Here is a 20,494-nt window from a genome sequence, read left to right on the forward strand (position 1 = left end):
TAGGATAAAAAAAACAACATTGAAAGGTTGGATGGGTTTGAGTTGTGTCCTCATACGGACCTCAAACAATAAACATTGAAAAAATACAACAACCACTAAAAATAGTGGTGTGTATAATAGGGAGCTTGGTCCCAGACAAGCGCTGATCCAAAGTGACCTGGCCGTGCTCTCGGCATGGATGTGAAAGCGTCCAAAATAGCAGTCCAGAGTCCGACAGACAGCTGCACTGTTGCTTGGCAACACATCTGTGTAGGGCTGCAGAAATCAGCGCGGCGATGTAAACGGCCGTGTGCATTACAATCAGTCTGATTTGTCTTTTGGTCTCTCCTCAAGATGGCTTTGTTCTTTTTGATCCTGTGCTCGAGCAGTGGAGCAAAACTGCTTTTTGTCAACGGCACCATTCACTTTAATTGCGTGTTGAGGACACTGGATGTGTTTCAGGTCAATTATCTAAATTTGTAAAAGCCAAAACAAAATCAACAAAATCCACACACTTCAAAGACTCTTTTTTAATAGTGTAGTGTGAAAAGAACACCACCGCATTTGAACAGTGTTTTATTTGTATCGCCGTCGCTGTGCGCTCCCTCTCTTGTGCTCTGCGGAGTGGGAGCAGAGCAGCCATATGCCGAGAAGCTGGGAGACTCTGGGTGCAGGTTCTCAGAAAGCCATTAAGTCTGAATATTATCTCTGACTGCTGGATCACTTTCTGTCTGTCTCCATTACGCTGACTGAGGAGAAGCAAACCTCTGCAAGATGCCTCGCCATGTAGAACCAGAGCAGGCAGAGATGACACAGAGGAAGGGTATTTGCTCTGGGTCCTCGTTGGTTAGTCTGGTAACGCTGAAGTGTGTGTGTGTGTGTGTGTGTGTGTGTGTGTGTGTGTGTGTGTGTGTGTGTGTGTGTGTGTGTGTGTGTGTGTGTGTGTCAGATTGTGTTGTTTATTTTAGGGATAATTGTTCAAACCAATGTAATATTTGAACCAATGACATTTTAATACAAGGATACATGATTACAGTTATGCACAAAGCAGCAACAAACTGCCCTGCAAATCCACTCGTCTGTCGACTCAAGGCACGGCGTCACTTTTATAAATCTTATGGTGCGTTCAGATCGATGGGAATTATGGGGAAAACATTTTCGTGACGTCGGAAAGTTCTCGTGAATGACACCTCATGTTGCTCTGATGATTCTAATTCCGTTCGGTAACTGGGGCTATGTTTTGCAACAAAGTTGTCCAGTTGGTGACGTATTGTTAACTAGTGATGCGCACAGGTTGAGCCGGAACACGCCGGAACATGTTCCGCCAATTCCGACATTGGATCCGGAACCTTTTTTTATTGGATCCGCCACCTCCCGTGTCACTATGAAAAAAAAAGTTGCTTCCATTTAAGGACAGTTGAAATAATGGTGTGGGTTGCTATAAAGGGTAGTACTTCTCCTATTTGCCCATTTTTGGGATTTAAACCTGATGAGTGGATAGCCAAGGGACACGAGTGAAGTTGTATGTAAGGTCTTCTCATGTGTGATCCGCACAAAAGATCGGAAGACGACTAATCTCCACAACCACTTGCGTGTGCACCACGAAGAAGTTAATATAAAATATAATAAATTAAATATCACAGAGCACAGAGCAGGATTGTGAACGTTTACAGTATCTCATGCCAATTTACAATCCGCAAAATGTGTCGACGTTGGCCGACTAACGCTTTTTAATTAGGATATTGATCCTGCGCACCTCCTCTTTGCAATGGAATTTGTTTAGGATATAAAACCATTTCATTTAATATACACACACTAAAACAGATAATTTCATTTTTAAATAAATATTTGAAAACGAAAATTCATGTTTTCCTCAGTGTGCCTCTCTGGTATTGAGCGGGTCTGCAGGATCGCACTCTGCACAACCAAGTCAGTAAAGAAGTCACGGTCACCACGACTCCGTAATCAATGCTGTCCAAGAATCGTTGGTGATGGCAACTTTCTCCGCTAAGGACAGGATCTAACGGAGGGAGGCTGCTGCTTCTACATTGCTGCTGTACATTTCCCCCAGCCGCACAGTCATAGTTTGGCGACATGGCTCTGTGTAATCCGGCTCAAGAAATGCGATCAGATCGCGGTAGACTAACATGTCACGTCTCTGGCAAAGACTACCGTATTTAAAATAGCATGCATATGCATTAGTTATATTCTCAATTTAATTTACAGAGCAATCCCTTCAAAGTATTTAGGTTAACTATATAAGAGACTAGGAAAAGTGTGTGTCTGACAGAAGGGGGGAGTGGCATCACGATGGTGGCCCTCCATCAGCCATCATGACGGACGATGACATCGTCCATCAGCACAACCCTAGTAGGCAGTGTATTTTTTTTTTCATTATCTTTGACCCCATACTATGTCGCCGGATCCACCGCTCCTCTGCGTTCCGGGATTTCCCACATTACAAATTAAGCACTGGATGCGCATGAACGTGGCGGAATATGAACGTTTTACTCAATATAAAATAATCAACCATAATATCAAATTCTTTACTATTCCTTGACGCTGTAACACTCTGTTGGCATCGACTTTGCTCAGTTTTATACGTTGATAACCAGCTCTAGACAAGGGCAAGTGTAGCCTTCCCTACAGTGTCAATACAATCTGCTTTTCATAAATAAAAGCAAAAGGATAGTAGGTGATAGGCTACAAGGAAATAAAGGCGTGCAAATTTTTAACTGATCCTACTAAGTTCTGTTTAGTTCTGAATCTTTTTTTATCGGATAAAAAAACCCTGCTGTGAGGAACTTTTAGATTCTGGACTCAGTGCACATGAACGTCACTGTCGGGAACACACATAAGCGTGAGCGTCATCACTGACGAGGCGCCTCACTATTACCAGGACCATGAACGTGCCTTTATTTCTGTACATTCAGAAAACTGCGGGCCAATTGAATGCAGCCATCCGGGATACGGTAGACGATCACACAACTAGGTGTGATACATTGGATTGATGTGGAACATTTCTACAGGGGTACGCGATGTTCGGCAAATGATATTCTTGAATAATAGAACCACCCAAATATGAATCATAGCATGCTTGATATCGCTGACGAGATCAGATCATCCACACATACAGATCAGTTTTTGACCCGATGTTTGAAGCTGAACATTCACTCATAATTCAGTGTGAAAATAAATGAATGATAATTCTGATCAAAATGAATATCAACACACATAGTCTAAGAACAATTGAATGTATGTTGATGTGGAGAAAGTTTGATTAAAAAAAACGACTGACTGTTGTAAGATTAGCAAATGCAACAGCAGCCAAACAAATGCAGAACCTTCCATAATAGGCCTTTTGGTTAAATCCAGTCCCTATACAGCTATGGACCGTGTCTGAGCCTCCGTGAAAGACTTTACTGTAAGAGTGTGTACCGGTACTTGTTACATGTTGGTACCTGCAAATAACATACATGGGACATGTTTGCTATGTTTGATTAATTGATATATAATAAGTATCTTATTCAATGCAGTACAGCTAAGGGTTCAACCGTATCGCCTACAAGCCACGGCATATAGAGGCCAATAGATTTGAATATATGCTGAGTATATATCAGGATACTCAGGATACATTCTCTGTGTACCGTTGACACACGGAAAAAACATCAGACGCATTCTCAAATCGATATCTCAATAATTAAAAAAACACTCTCACTATCATCAAAATAGAGTATAATCAATTAGGAGTGAAGACAGAGAGGAAATTACAGCCAGTCTGATCCGCTGTTTTCCCTTCACCTGAAGTGAGATATGAACACAAATATGCAAATCGGGATTAATTAGCATATTAATAATTCAATTGTCTCATTGGTGTGTAAACAAAAGGACGTCGGAGGAAGTAGGCTAGACTAAGCCCTAAACTGGCCCAGCTTTGTGCTCAAAGAAAGCCGTTTGGTTCAGACACGCGATAGGCAGACTCGCGTGCCGGCCGGAGACCACAGACCCTGGTGTTCTGATGCTGCTGAGCGCAGGTGAGGTCGTCCATAGGTGAGGAATATTATGACCCACGAAAAAGCCTGATGGAGTGTTATTGTTGTTGTCATTAAATGCATTGTCATTGTTCAGCCCAGCTCCACGTCGAGCCGTGTCTTCTGATGCTATGGATAAATTGAAAGGCCCTGCCGTAAGCCGGTGAAGAGCTCCAACCCGCAGCACCCATGAGAGGGTGCTGCTCCTAATAGGCTCCTTCAGTTCTATTAAGGTTGAATGGTTTGACTCATTCTTATTCATGGTTGCTTCTGTGTGTTTGTGTGTGCGTGTTGTTTCCAGGTGTGCTCTTCCCTGTAGGTGTGTAGTAGTACAGTCTATGGATGTCATGTACCGTATGGTCCTCTGCTGAACCCTGGCAAAGTTCTGCAACATGTGACACTCTTTTGTCCTGATAAATCATGACAGGGGTCAAAGCAATGCCACGCTGTGTTTCCCCAGCATTCAGCGCGCGTCTTTATCCGTCTTTCCCCTGCCTGACAACCCCGCTGACAAGAGGGAGCCATGACTGTTGCACGATACTAATTGATTTCAAAGTAAAGCGAAAGGGGGCTTTTAAGTGGGCCACTCTGCTTGGCCCTGAGCCAAACGGTATAAAAAAAAAGTTGCTCATTGTGCATTTTGTCTTACTGTTTTTCGAACAAAAGGCTATTTCACCAGGATAGTCTCACCTCAGAGCATGACATCACTCTCTGAAATACTGTGGGCTGACGCTGGAAAACTCCGGAGGCTTCCTTCCCCCTTCTTCGACCGCGATCGTACTCTTACATTCCTGCCTGGCTGTGAGAAGAGCGAGGCGAGGGAAGAGGGCCAGTGTTTGTTTTGCCCCGGCCCTGTGTGTTACCACCCTATTCTCTGTGTCGGAACGCGCCCCGAGTTCCTAATGTGGATCGCCCGGCAACAGACACGCCACTGTGTCTCCAGCCTTTCACATGGGGCGGAAGCTCAGCGGCCAGTCCCTTCTGAAGAGGCCTACCAGCGGCCTACCTGACTGCCTTACCAATGAAGAGACGGACACATTCTTTAGGGGTCTCGCAGTGTTACGCATAAGCGATCCTGACACCAAACCAATCTCCCTCCCTCTCTCTCTCTCTCTCTCTCTCTCTCTCTCTCTCTCTCTCTCTCTCTCTCTCTCCATCTCTCTCTTTTTCTCTTCCCAGAGACCCCCCAATGATGAATGGATGGACGATGGATGGAGGTTTTGCTTTTTTGGGGGGGGAGGATTCAGGGAAATGGGAAAGCTAGGCTCACTGTTGCTCACTTCCCCTCTCCCCGATCTCTTTTTTCTCTCCCTGTGTCTCTCCTTGTCTCGCTTTTCCCCCCTGCTTTCAGTGTTTGGGTAGGTGTTGGATTGCCCTTGTAAAGGCTTTATTGATGTGAACCATCCAGACCCTCATTCATGAAGCTGTACAATACTTAGAAACCCTGAATTATGGCGGCTAGTGCCAGAAAGCATCACATTACATTTGTCCTCGTGTGTCTGAGCAGAATAAATAAAAAGGAAACAGGGCCAGCTGCCCGCCTTCACGCACACCCGTGCACGTGTGCGTGTGTGTGGGCTTGTGTACATATTCACACGTGCATGTGTGTGTGTGTGAGCAGTGCAGTGCACGTGCGCCTGCACTGTATAACCTCTGCTACCGCCTCCCCTAACAGCAATTACAAGCCCCAATGCACACAGGCCTCTACCATCAGGTGGGACCAGCCCTCCACCTCGTCCCGCACTCACCCCTCCACCCACGTCCTCCACCACCCCTCCACCCGCTCTCCTCCAGTACAGAACCTGAGATATCCTCCCAGTGTGGAGTCAGTGGCAGGCGGGAGACACTTGGCACATCTGAGGTGCTGCCGGGGCCTGCGGGCCACTCAGCCAGCTGGGAATGGAAATGCTACGTTTTCATTTAGTATCGTTAGAAGGTTAGCTCACCCCTCATTGGTTCACCATCTGGGCGTTCTTTTGGAGCTCTTTCAGCGGCGGTTGCAGCGACGGTGGCGGTGGTGGTGGTGGCGGTGGTGGCGGTGGCGGCGGTGGTGGCGGTGGTGCAGCTTTCCTCCATCCGCAGGGTTTGCACAGTATAGCAAGCGTTGCACAGCCGACAGAACATGAAGAGAGGAGGAGAGAGTGATGAGGAGAGGGAGATAGAGAGATGAGAACGAGGGGCAAATTTAAGAGAATAAAGAGATTGAGGAGAAGAGAGAGAGAGAGAGGGAGAGAGAGAAATGGGATGGTGGAGTCACAGGAAATGGGTTATGCAGCAAAGACGGGGACATTTTTTTTTCAATGTTCTTTTGGAGAAAATGCACTGACCCATTCTTTGCGTTTTGTGCTGATAGCTAAAAAGCAAGTGCATATCTTAAGAGTGCATCCCACTCCTTTTCTCTTGCTCCCTTTCTCTCTATCTCTCTGTCTCTCTCTCTGCCTTTGCTTCTCCCTTTCTCTTTTCACACATGTTGTGGGTTCATATTGTATGGGCCATGAGCATATTAATTGTCCCCATTGAACTGGCACCAAACTCTAAAGGGTCTATTTATTTTGGAGAGGAGACGATGACATCGCTGATTCCGGGGTTTGGTTTGAATGTCATTAGTAGAACGACTCTTAATAGAACTGCTCTTTATTTCCAACAGTCCAGGGGCCAGGAAGCTAGGAATCCACCGGCTCTTCCAGATGCATATGGCTGAACAACAAGGCGGATCATATCGATTAAATACCATAATGTAATATCATTTCACACAAGATATAGTATACGTTTCTGATACATGCTACATGTAATGTCCAGCTTGATATGCTTGGCCATAATGGCCAATCAGAGTAGATAATGAAATTACAGAAGGTTTATGAAGTATCATTCCTTCCAGGCCAAATGGCCATGTCTAAATCGCAACGAATGCACATCTTCCCTTGAGAGGTTGAATGAGAACGATACATGATTTGGTATAACTCTTTTAAGAACAATTCAAGTAATTGAATTGGCTCCACCAACTTAAATAGTTCCCGAGCCCAGGATCAGCCGTACTCTAGGTTGTAGTAACACCCTGACCCCTGTCCACGTGTCATTAGTGAGCAGGCCTACCTGCTCACTAATGACACGTATCTAAAGGTCATATGAAAATAGAGGTGGCGAGTGTCGTGTTAAATGGCCAAATAGTAAAATAGTTACACTGGTGACAGTTTGATCACACTGCACATCTTGTGGCCTGTTTCATGCGGCCATTTCAGCTCTGGGAAAGCGGAACAAGAGGATTAGAAGCAAAGACCCCCACTGTCTGTACTGACTAGGGCCCTCTTATCTTGTTCAGGGCTCTTGCAGCGTTGGAGGGGATCAAGTTGAACCAATTTCTAATAAAACCATATTTTATCATGAATTATTTAAGTGTGTTCAGAAATTGAATCAGAATATATTGCTGCAGCAACTCATTCTCCTACCCAAGTGATGAATAGAAATGTATTGCATTTATATTCAACGGGAAAAAATGATTGTCTAGTTAACGTGTAAAATCAAATCAAGCAATCTTTTCTAAATTCAAACTCAATTCTGATTGTTGCAGAGTGACATGAAGGTGCATGACTGATGTGACCTTTAACTTATTCAGGCATGTTCAAATCAAATCAAATTGTATAAAGTTTAGATGAAGGGCGAATTTGCAAGGTTTGCACTAAGAAGTTGCCTGTATCGAGGGCCCTTCAATGGCAAATGTAAAGTCATTACATTACGTACGGCCCTTGAGTGAGTGAGAAAGAGAGGGTGAGAGGGACAGAGTGAGAGAGAGAGAGGGAAAAGTTGCTGATGTAAAAAAAAAAAGCTGTAAGGATATAAAACCTTGAGACAAGAGGATGTCCCCCCTCTCGCGCCCACTGCGATCTCAGTGGTGGAAATGGTGGCTGTGGGGAGGGTCGACTTTGAGGTGACATTGACGCTATGTAGATGAGAGCGAAGACCCCGCGTTCCATGTTACGTCCCTGCTCGCTCGACTTAGACGGTGGCTGGCGTGAGGCGAAGCAGCTCCTTTCCCCGCCGTGTCCCCCTTCCTCTCATTCAGCACCGCTTTTTGGACAGCACCACGCACCCACAACGCATTCTGTCCACGGTCGAACCTCAGGATAATAGTTTGATTCGACATCCTTCGACTGGAGAGCTTCGTACTTTGGTCTGAATCAATAAAGGAAATAACTTTTTTTTCTACGAGGCAGCCGGATTTTTGCAAAAAACAACCGATTCGCACGGGGAGCACTATTTTTATTCTTCTTATATCAGAATTTTTTTGATATCGTGTGAGGATTTCGGTTTCGTTCGTGTTTTACAGTCCCTTCACAAAGAACAGTTTGGTACGTAAACGCGCTATGATGGCTTGGAGATGTTGGAAATAGCGCAAACTGCGCCTGTAGTTCAAGAAATGCAATGATATAAAAACGAGTGTAACGATTATAATCGATAAATCTTTCAAGAGCAAAGTTTGAATTACGTTTAAATACAAAAGGCCTACATCAGTCGGGAACCAAATCTTACCAAATGAACACCAGACGCGCGTCGATGTCCGCGCGCTGCGCATCGTTTGGCGTTCAGGCGCATCTGATGGTTCGGTGCGGATTATTCTATGCGCGTCTCTGAGTATCGGAGGTTGGAGTGTGGCTCTTTCATCAAAATCTGAACAAATTGCAAATATTTTTAGTGTGGAACAAAGGCCAGTCACAGATTCGTATATTTATAGGCTGTCCATAATTACGCACGGACGAAGAGAAAGATCGGAGACGGCACGAGTTTTTTCATTTAGAAAGAAATAGTTTTCTTTATGAAAAAGAAAGAGACGATATAATTCATTTTGGAATTAGGATTTAGGGAAAACAGGAGAACTTTCGTTGCGCGCAAGCATGTCTAAAATATGAACCAATTAGTGATGCTACACTCAGACAATTAGTCGGTATATTTCTTCCTTGGAATTATGTTAACGTGATTTATTAACAGATCTCCTTATTGTGAGTCCTTATTAAAGAAAACATTGATTTTTCTCCGGAACGTTAGACGGTCCATTTAGAGACTTAAATTGCTTTCCTCGTGCAACGCAGGCCTTCAGCACAGGGAAAGGGCTTTCCAAATAGCATTTTCTTTGTGTATTTGGATTTAAAGTCTTTATTTGAATTGTACGTTGGGTTAAGTCTAATGATCCTCTTGTCACGTAAAATATGGCAGGTCTCTTATCTCTTAATTGACGTTGGTTAATCCTTCAACCAACTAACCATTAACAACGTTTGGCTCATTTAACATCTGATATGTTTCACATTTTAGTGCTCCTCTAAGACATCGAGGCTCCGGCTGATTATCGGATACCCTGTCGACAGATTGGGGTACCAGAGAGAGAAGCTGCTGTCACCTCGGACTGCTGCTGAATCCCCTCGCGCATTATTCTGGATTACATCAGACGTCTGAAACACCATGGCGACCAACGGAACCAAAGCCTCGGACGGACTCGTCCTCACTGAGGCAGTGATCGACGCGCCCGCCACAACCAACGACAAACCCAAGACCTTGGTGGTCAAAGTCCAGAAGACCAAAAAGGATCTTCCCGAGAGAGAAACATGGGGAGGGAAATTTGACTTTCTCCTCTCGTGTGTGGGATATGCCATTGGACTCGGGAATGTCTGGAGATTTCCTTATTTATGTGGGAAAAATGGTGGAGGTAAATCCCTAAATCTTTGCATTTTCCAACTTATCAAACAAAGCCCGATCTTAAACAGGTACATCTATCAACTCGAACGCCAATTTCGGCCTGGGAGTTCGTTTACATATTGTGAGGAGCATTTCTCCCCTGTGCGTAATTGCGCGCACATACCTCGCTCCCCCAACTCCAATATCAATTTGGTGCACAATGTGAAACATGTCTGTAACGATTAGTCCTGTACTCCTATACTCACACGTATACTTCTCACCTTCTGCTAGGGGCCTTCTTGATCCCCTACTTTCTGACCCTAATATTCGCCGGTATGCCCCTGTTCCTCCTCGAGACGGCGCTGGGCCAGTACACGTCTGTTGGAGGTCTCGGGGTCTGGAAAATGGCCCCCTTGTTCAAAGGTAGGCCTAATCCAAGAAGTCCTTGAGGTATTTGTAACTAGAGCGTTGAATTCAACGACAACACATTTTGTTATTTTGTTTGTTATGATATATTTAATTCCTTAAGTATTTAGGCGTCAGAATCAGAATTTGACGGCCTCCTGCGCTGCTGTCCTGTAGGTGTCGGTTTGGCCGCGGCGGTGCTCTCCTTCTGGCTCAACATCTATTACATTGTCATCATTTCCTGGGCTATTTATTATCTTTGGAACTCGTTCACCTCTGTAAGTATGCAACATATATGACAATAATAATAATACAAATAATACATTTACAAAGTATAATTATATTATAATTCAATATAATAAAATAATATAACAACATTAAGGAATACTATTTAGTCTTTATACTTTGCTAGATTTCCCCCGAATTTTTAATAATTATTCTTCAGACCCTAGCCGGTGATTTTTTGCATTAGAGTCACACGCTACACATTGATGAACACATTTGGCAGGGAGGCGCTCAGCCCTTTATGCATAAATGAGATAAGCATGAAATCCCAATATACCAATGGGGTGAGTATCTTAGACTTGGCCGGGCGACAGCAAGACAAAATAAGACTTGGCAGCCGGAGAATGGAGCATGTGAGATCTGCCTTCATTTCCTTTTTTTCCCCTTCCTTTCTCTGTCCTCCTGCAGGAGCTGCCGTGGCAGTCTTGTGGCAATGCCTGGAACACGGAGCGTTGCTACACCAACTACAGCACCCCTGACACCACCAACCTCACCAGCGCCGTGCAGGAGTTCTGGGAGTAAGCAGGGCTAGGCAGGAGGTCTGCTGGGGCCAGATAAGGCCGAGGCACAGCCAAAAAATAAAACTGTATACTTATAAGACCCTCAAAGGTCTCAGTGGGAAAGAGAAAATCAGGTTTTGCGCCCTTCTGATTGTGCTGCGTCCCGGCAGGCGTAACATGCACCAGCTGACCGAGGGCCTGGAGAAGCCCGGGGAGGTGAGGGTGCCCCTGGCCATCACCCTGGCCATCGCATGGGTGCTGGTGTACTTCTGCATCTGGAAGGGCGTCAGCTGGACTGGCAAAGTAGGTGGAAAAATAAGGCACCTTTCACATAAAGACACAGGGCGTGTTACCCATACAAGGCTTTACATTGGAGAGGGATAGCGGAAGTTAAGGTTCATGATCAAGTTACGCGTTAGTATTGCCGTGGTTCAATGAGCGTTTCAGATTGGCCTTTTTTTTGTTTACACAAAACATATTAAAATGATACCGCTTCTACTACCAATAATACTAAAAATAATGATAACCATCCATTATTAATCACAGACTATGATTGTAATTTCATAACGATGCAGTCTACATAGTTTGATATTTTGCTTCAGAATTTTATCGACTTTAAAGAAGCATCAAGCTGTCAGCTGACCTCCGAGCAGAGACCTCTACGGGCTCTCTGTGCTGTGTAAGAGGAGCGCGTCCAAATCCAAACCAGAGCCGGACCGCCTGGCATCCTGGCCTCCCCAAGGTGTTCACCATCGCTGTGGTGCTGTGCCCCCGCCACAGGTGGTGTACTTCTCGGCGACCTATCCCTACATCATGCTGTTCATCCTGTTCTGCCGCGGGGTCACTCTGCCTGGAGCCTTCGACGGAATCGCCTTCTACGTCACCCCCAACTTTGAGAAGCTCAAGGAGTCCGAGGTATGCTCGTCTGCACTCAGAGAGAGAGAGAGAGAGAGAGAGAGAGAGAGAGAGAGAGAGAGAGAGAGAGAGAGAGAGAGAGAGAGAGAGAGAGAGAGAGAGAGAGAGAGAGAGAGAGAGAGAGAGAGAGAGAGAGAGAGAGAGAGAGAGAGAGAGAGAGAGAGAGAGAGAGAGAGAGAGAGAGAGAATCCACACGTGTGGTGTGGAAAGGTGTTTTATTCAGTATGGCATTCTTAATCATGATAGAAGAAATAGCTGCCGAGGGTGGGTTCTGGGCATCTGTGGTACTTTGGTTCAAGATATAGGCTATTTTAGCCCTGAGGCCATACTGTACACACGATCCATTTACAACAGACCATTTTAAATCTCTTGTTGTGGGGATCTGAATTTGAACCACATAGATTGTGGAAGGTTCAACGTACTAGCTGGTTGGTCGGCTGGCTACGGCTTGTGTTGTGCTGTGTCAGACACCAAGAAACGATACACACAAGGTCATTGAAGTATCCCCATGTCATGCGAGGTGGTGTCGTGTGTTCTGTGCTCTAGGTGTGGCTGGACGCCGCCACTCAGATCTTCTTCTCCTACGGTCTGGGGCTGGGCTCTCTGATCGCGCTGGGCAGCTACAACCCCTTCAACAACAATGTGTACAGGTACGTCCGGTGCTGGGATGTCCAGCATGGTTTGTGCTCTTACCCCTTCGCACATATAATATCGACCTGTATGTTTTAGGACGTGTCAGATATGACACAGACACATCGAATAGAGTTGAGAGTAGATTTTGTCACTCATTATGCAATGCTAATAATATGAGACCTAATGATGTGAATGTATGATTGATACAATTATATTAACAGTTGCTTCTTTTATTTGCACAAGGTTGTAATGTAGTTAATTACAACATTTTGCAATAGTATTTGATATAAGCTAGGTAGCAGCTCATTGTGTACATTACAAATGCATATTTAGATTACTTTTGAAGCTTTGGGCTTTGTCATTATTTTACCTCTATATTGTACACAATCAGACTCTAACTCTTTTCTAACCCTCCTTTGCCTTGGTTTTGTGTTTTATTTGCATTATTTGGTTACTGTCCATGGTACCTAATCAGACAAAAGCATGTAGAGTTAGAGGTTAAATCGTGGAATATTTGTGCCGCTGTAGTACCCTTGTGATGTGTTCAGCTTCAGCCAGTCAGTCCTTTAACGCTGTCATTTTAAATGGAAAAACTCAATATAAATCCACCAGGCTGCAATTTCTGCCAAACGATGCAAAATGGCATCCCTGACTCAGCCCTGCCATCCCCCAGCCCTCCACTTCCAAATGTGGGACAGGATGATAAGGGATTGATAGGGGAATAACAATGGCTGCCTGCCGCTTTGTCTCCTCTCTGCAGAGATTCTATCATTGTGTGCTGTATCAACTCCTTCACCAGCATGTTCGCCGGCCTTGTCATCTTCTCTATTGTGGGCTTCATGGCGAACGTAACAAAGAGGCCCATTGCTGATGTGGCAGCCTCAGGTAATTGCAATCAATGTTCAATTTAAATTGTGGTTGAGAGAAATAATTCAAACAAAGTCCCTGTTTGGAATTGCTCGGAACGAAGAAGCTCACAAGATCTCTTGATTTATGTGGGGTTATGTTTAATTAAAGTCAAAAAAAACGATTGATTTATTTGGGGTTATTTTTAATCAAAGTCCAAATTCTGACTGAAGGGAAGGTGTACAATTGTTGTCCGTGTCAGCTATTGTTGTTCTTGTCAGCTATTGTTCTGCTTGTACAGAGTATAACCTGAAGCTCAATTGATTTTCTACAATTATCTCTGCAATGCAATGTTACAACACAAAACCTTTATTATCTGCGCTGACGCTAGATTGCTCGTTGTTACGGGGAAACCTTTTTTGTACATGTGCATTGCCAAGAAGGGATGATTAAGAAGGACAAGTTAGTCGTTTGAGTCATGTTGAAATCAACTCATGCAAACTTGAGGCCAAACATTTCTATTGAAGCATTGCCATTCATATACCAGCAGTGATCCTTAGTCCAACATGATACATGGAACGACAAGACAAGAGGATTTACAGGTGAACATGCAAGTCACACGTGTGTGTGTGCGTGTGTGCGTGCGTGTGTGTGTGTGTGTGTGTGTTTGTTCCAGGACCGGGTCTGGCCTTCCTGGCCTATCCTGAGGCGGTCACCCAGCTGCCCATCTCCCCTCTCTGGGCCATCCTCTTCTTCTCCATGCTGCTCATGCTGGGGATAGACAGTCAGGTGAGAACCGTACCTTATACTGGGGACGATAGCTTATCATGTTGCTCTTCTTGTACGTTGGGTTGCAGCATCCTGCAACGTTTAGGTTATTGTGTCACTCCAACAATTAGTTTGATTCTATTGGTTAGAATCACACTAATACATAATACATACTTACATATAACAACATTATTTCTCTAAATGTCAATGTGTTAAATGATTTGTGGAGGAATATGGAATGATTTGAACATATTTTAACAAAGCCTGGCATCTACATTGTTCCATGTTGTCCTCAGTTCTGCACAGTGGAGGGATTCATCACTGCGCTGGTGGATGAGTTCCCACATCTTCTCAGGAAACGCCGGGAGATCTTCATTGCTATAGTCTGCCTCGTCTCCTACATCATCGGCCTGTCTAATATCACACAGGTACAACGTCTCCCCTCATAAGTTCTCCACTTCTGATTCTGCGGATTCTGGGTGCTCCTACTATAAATATCACAAAACATTGGCTATATAACTTCACTATATATCGTCTACTTACTCTATAACTTGCATAAAATGCAAGTTAGAAAGGTCCTTGCATGCCAATGCTATATTAGTGGAATAAATGTTTAATTCAGTTATGGTCAAATTCCCCATTTATTTAGCCAAATCATATCGTGGGTTTTTTGCGCTCCCACAAGAACCTTAAATATTGCCATAACCCCTCTTAGAACCACCATCTTTATAATGTGGCAGTTCATTAATTTCCATTTGGGGGATGTATTCCCTGTAAGCTCTTCAGTGGTTGTCAGGACATAAAGGCTCAGCTCCTTGAAGGTACTTCAGGACTGTTGGAGCTTGGCATTGTCTCGGTCCAGGGCATTCACAAGGTTGGATTCTTGCCCAGCATTGGGGCTTTAAACCAGGTGCTTGGGTTGGAGTCCAGTTCCCATACTACTGTACGATTCTAAAGCTGGACGCTTCTTAGCTGGAGAGTTGGTGAGATGGGGTGTTCAGAACTCCTTGCGTGATGTGTTGGTCCATCCATTGTTGGCAACATGAAGCATTTTTCACATGCAAAAAGATGGCGACACCTCTGTTCATGATGTCCAGCAGGACACATCTAAATATTTTGTTTTGGTTAAGACTTAGAAACAACATGCCCTTACAGGGTTACCTAGTAACCTGAGAGGGATGTAGATGTTCTGAGTTGCTGGGTTATTTCTTAAAGCATTAACCAACAGACCAGTGCTGAAGGGAATCGTAGATCATGGTGGAATCCGCCCAATGCCATAACATTTGGGAATGAGTCTGAATGAAACCACGTACAGTATTCTTTTGAAAACATATTTAAGTGGATCATGAAAAAAGTAAAACAATTGCTGAATTATATTAGATTTCCGACATACATTTTGTTTTTTACCACAACACATAACCTACTACCTCCTGCCAGAGAGCCATCATCATCAACAAGGGGGAGGTTGTGACGTTACACCAGAGGCCAAAGCATTATCTCATCTCACCTGCCACATCACATTCAAATCATGCTCACATCCCCGTCCCGGGAGCCATGGCAATTGCCCTAATCACTGCTCTGGGCAAACCATTCCTCCTCCTCCAAGCTCTACGCAGTGTATGGAGGGGATCCATCAGGGATCCTTAGGTGGCCCCTGCTTATTCACTTTTTCACCAATAGTGAATAATTACCCTTTTGCAGAAGGAAAGATTCTAGATAAATTTAATTCTTTCTGATAACTGGTCCACAAGGGAGGCTGCGCTGGCCTAAATAGCCATCCTCAGCCATACTAAAGAGGGCTAGCTCACCAACCATCCCCACCCGACCGCCATTATCCACCACTAGTACTGCTATTACTGGACTGGTACTCTTGTCTTTGGTCATTCCACTAGACTTGTTTTGTACTGTACAATAACAACACTCAACACCTCCCTTGTTTTGTCCTTACCGGTCACTCTTTCTCTCTTTCTGTCTCTCTCTATCTCTGTCTCTGTCTCTCTCTCTCTCTCATTCTTTCTTTCTCTGTTTTATCTTCTCTCCTTGTCCAGGGTGGCTTGTATGTGTTTAAGCTCTTTGATTACTACTCAGCCAGTGGAATGTGCCTGCTGTTCCTGGTGTTCTTCGAGTGCATCTCCATTTCCTGGTTCTATGGTAAGCCATGTGTGGTAATGGAGGGGGGCTCCCCCCCAGAGTCCCTAGAGTCCAGTCGTATTGATCATATTATATTGTTCATGTGAATTTCGTTAATAAAATGTCTCCCTACACTTCAATTTTATCGCAGCAGAAAATGACAAAAGCAAATGGAGAATCAATGAGGAACTATACATTTCAGCAGCCCTCCAAACACCTTAATGTGTCCTTTTTTCCTTTGATTTCAGGAGTCAATAAGTTCTATGACAACATCGAGGAAATGATTGGCTACAAGCCCTGCATCTGGTGGAAGTTATGCTGGGTGGTGTTTACTCCTCTTATTGTGGCTGTAAGTACAGTTGACCGTACACCTGGAGCACGTTAGGACTTCTCTACCAGCTGTTTCTCTGGGAATCTGGTCTTTCTTCCCCAAGAACGCTTTCAGAGGAGGATTTCATTGTTTTGAGTTGTTATTTTTTGGTTTTAAAGTGTACCACGATTTCCCTCGTGTTTTCTATAGTTGATGATGTGCCATTTACCATTTACCAAGAGTAAATGGATGGCTGATTGCTAAATTGCTAATTATCGTTACTAACTTGCTGTTGGCATGGTAGCACATGATTAATATACAAAGTTATGCTTCGTATAAGCTTTAATGTTTTAATGTGATACATTTCAGAAAGCAGCTATATCTGACACAATGTGAGGCACACATCCATCGTATAGTATTATACTAGGCATACAGTCGCTTTCAGACAGCCATCTAGGATTGAGCCCAAAGGAATAAACAATGTGTATGAACAATTACATGAATAGTACTGGTAATAGTGAAACAACCAGTCCGAATCGTTCCACGTGTGCCGTCGCGCCTCCTCCAGGGAGTGTTCCTGTTCAGCGCGGTGCAGATGGTTCCCCTCACCATGGGCGACTACGTGTTCCCTGCCTGGGGTCAGGGCGTGGGCTGGTGCATGGCCCTCTCCTCCATGCTCCTCATTCCTGGCTACATGGGATACATGTTCCTCACGTTGAAGGGCACATACAAAGAGGTAGGACGCTGTCTGATCAGGCGTACCCTTTTACCTGAATGCCTGATCCAGGAGTCTCTGCTAGACGTTATGCTTTAGTTTTGCATGAGGGAAACAATAAGTAGTATCTGGGTTGATTGGATTGAGACGTGTTTTCATTTGTATAAGAGATGTTGTAAATAGGAGGTTGTTTAGACATGGGAATGTGGCAGCGAGAAACAGAAACTGCAAAAGCCTCAGCTTATCCGGTGGGTTAATTTGTTGCATGCATTATTGAAATGGGTGTTCTTCACCAAGCGTACTGCTTGAGTAATCATCAAACCTATTAGCCTTATTGATAAAAATTATAATTTGCCGTGAACGACCGGGGGGAAAAAAAACGAATAGGATTATAAAAATAAGCATTCTAATTAGTTCTTTACTGCAACATATTGCCTTTCAGCCATAAAATAGACACCGGGATCCCAATAAATTACACTTATTTATATTCAGCCGTACATTCAATATTTATTGCTAACCTGCTCTTAATCAATAGCGGGTAATGACGTTTCTGCCATAAGCGTAGATTAGCTTTGATTTTTACGGTCTGAATAATAACCAAACTTCCATACAGCCCTGTTGTGATCTCCCTATAGCTCCACCATAGATATGTTTCGAGTGGGCTGTGATTGCTGGCAAACGGCAGCAGGCAGTCAGGGGCGATGTGCAGGTGTCAGACCCCTGAGCACCAGCTGATGGTTGATTGTCTAATTGTAGCAATCAGCCAGCTGATTAGTGAGCTGCTCACAGGCGGATGCACCCTCTCACAGGCACTCCACGTGGACGCCTACTGTGGCATAGGCCCCGGGGCCTCATCTGGCCCCGGGTCTTGCTTTTTTCCTCTTGCTTTTTTCTTTTTTTGGCCAATATAGTGATTTTTTTATTTCGTTTTCATGATGATGTAGGACGAGGATTTAAGGGCATACTAACAAATAGGGAAAGGAACGGCAAAATTAGGTTTTTTATGGTGCTTGATGGTTCCAAATGTGCATAATATTTTGAACTCAGATAGCTTTTCTTCTTTATGAAAGAGTCTATCGAGTTTATTGAGGACGATCGCTTATCCCTATGCTGAGCAGAGCACATCCCTCCGACAAGGAATTTTGGTAGAAGTGGGCCTTGGTTGAAGGTAGCCGATTGGTGGATCTGAGCTGAGTCTGATGACACCCCATTAGGCCCCTTTTATGGCTGGTTCAGACTACACGATTCTCAGATATTCCTTCACGATTTAACATGTCACACTATGTGATCACAGAGCCAGGAAATCGGGCCTTGTCTCGTCGAAAGACTAGCCACACTACAAGATTCGAGGGTGCGATGCTCTAGAATCTTTACTTTGTATCGTTCACAGGCACATTTAGGCACGTCTAGTTAGCACAGATGCGCAGATGAGCTGTAATGTCATCCCGATTTTGAGTTGCGTGTTCCGCGTCCCGACAAAAGCCTGTCGGCTCGCTAAAATGTCCAACCACGATGATATGTCACCTGTTGTCAGCGAACTTAGCAAACGTGGTCTTATTATAGCCCGATCATTAACTAAAAGCCACATAAGAAGAATTAAGCGTCCAGCATATGATTTCAACAATGTGTGAGGGCATACGCAGCAGGGATGATCACATAGTGGTATGCTTATGGAAAACCAACGGACGAGCACTGGGCGGAGATTTCAGAAGCAGGGAGATTAAAGAAAAATATAATGTCCATTTTTTCAGTTTGCCTTTTGCCTAGTCAATATGTTAACCTATTAACCTACCTACTTATTATTTATTTATTTATTTCAACCACGACCCGCCCGCAATTCCTCCAAGCATTACTTTTTTTCACGCAATCCACCCAACCCGTGGATTATCCACGGTGTCCGCGGGTATGACCGCCAACCGCGCATCTCTATTAGTCTTTACTTTACTAGTTAGTTCTTTACGAGTTAGTAAACACTGCCAGTGAGCTCCAGCTGTTTGCGGGATTCCCTCCGTGTCAACAATGGATACGTCATGCGATACCCCAAATTTCTGCCATGCCAAACTTTCGTCGTGGGGTTTTCGAATGTCGCAGACGAAAACAATCGCAGATTGCAACCATGTCATATTGCAAGACCTTGTCTCATCGCCGACTTTTCAAAATCGTGTACGACTCGCAAATTTGTCTGCGACGAACGAATCGGGGCAAAATCGGGCTGAAATCGTGTAGTGTCGACCAGCCATTAGGGATTTTCCTGAAAACAGGATGTAGGCGAAGATAATAACTAACTGCAATTTTAAGGCAGGCTAGGTAATTCTATTTCTTTTTTAAATATAATTGCTAATCACGGGTGACAATGCAAGACATTGCGTGGGGTTTACTAAGTGTTGCTGACCGCCTTCCATCTCTCTTCTTCAGCGTTTGCGGATGATGGTGAAGCCAGTGGTTCTGCTGAGGGGTAAGGTAACCGGAGGGGAGACACCGACCGCGGCCGACACCCAGAGTCAGAACCCAGCCAACGAAGAAGCCTACATCTAGAACCTTCTGCCTGGCATGTCTTATCTGAACAAGCTCGAACGGCATTCTGCAGCACGCAGAGAAAGAAAAAGAAGCGAAAAACGTAATCACAGGTTGGGAGCAACCACCAGACTCTGACGTCTGCTTTTATTCACCTACCTCCTGGGGACGTGCGAGACCAACCTGATTACGAGCGACATTCTGAGGTTTTTCTTTCCGTTTGTTCATTTGTATAATACAGAGTTTAAAAAGAAATACCGCAAACTACCCAGCACTGTTGTTGTGATAGTTTGTATTTCATTATGCAAAAGAAAAAAAAAAAGAGTTAGACCTTCTAGAAAAAGAGATGTGACCTAGAAAAATTACTGTATCTTCGATTTATAATTTAAATTTGGAGGCCCGGTGTGATTCAAGAGTATTGTGCTAATTTAAAGATATTTACAAGTAATTAATCTATTAAAATACTATTACTGTACAAAGAAAATATAGATTGAATTCAGTTTGCTTGTACATGGAAGAATCCTTTAATTGAATGTTATGTAGTAGGTGAATAAATGCAATATTACAATTGCAGAAAAGGAAAATTGAACATGACCAATTTGAGGCGAAATATCGGCATCGCAGTGTGCAGCAGGCCAGGTCATATCTCCTTGTACATGTAAAATATTCTCCAGCCAGACTATCAATTCCTACCAATACCCTGCAGTTTGCAAGTAATGTTTACTACCCAATTCTTGGGCTACCTTCGAAAAGCACAAGGCCAGTATGAATTTCAAACTATTGAACCCCTTTTTTGGCA

The 20,494-nt window shown here is 44.2% G+C and overlaps 1 protein-coding gene across 1 annotated transcript; it reads left to right on the forward strand.

Annotated features, from left to right (window-relative positions):
• Positions 1 to 9,461: 9,461 nt before the first annotated feature.
• Positions 9,462 to 19,716, forward strand: slc6a1b (solute carrier family 6 member 1b; the record flags this gene model as incomplete). The annotated part of the gene is made up of 14 exons (XM_079747238.1): positions 9,462 to 9,705; positions 9,966 to 10,097; positions 10,257 to 10,357; positions 10,773 to 10,882; positions 11,035 to 11,167; positions 11,645 to 11,779; positions 12,326 to 12,429; positions 13,173 to 13,297; positions 13,935 to 14,047; positions 14,323 to 14,454; positions 16,075 to 16,177; positions 16,405 to 16,505; positions 17,035 to 17,202; positions 19,597 to 19,716. The coding sequence occupies 14 exons, from the start codon at positions 9,462 to 9,464 to the stop codon at positions 19,714 to 19,716; spliced, it is 1,821 nt and encodes a 606-aa protein (XP_079603364.1).
• Between the last annotated feature and the right edge of the window lie 778 nt (positions 19,717 to 20,494).

This window comes from Pollachius pollachius (genome assembly GCF_949987615.1).
Source record: "Pollachius pollachius genome assembly, chromosome: 12".
In the NCBI taxonomy this organism is placed as follows: domain Eukaryota; kingdom Metazoa; phylum Chordata; class Actinopteri; order Gadiformes; family Gadidae; genus Pollachius; species Pollachius pollachius.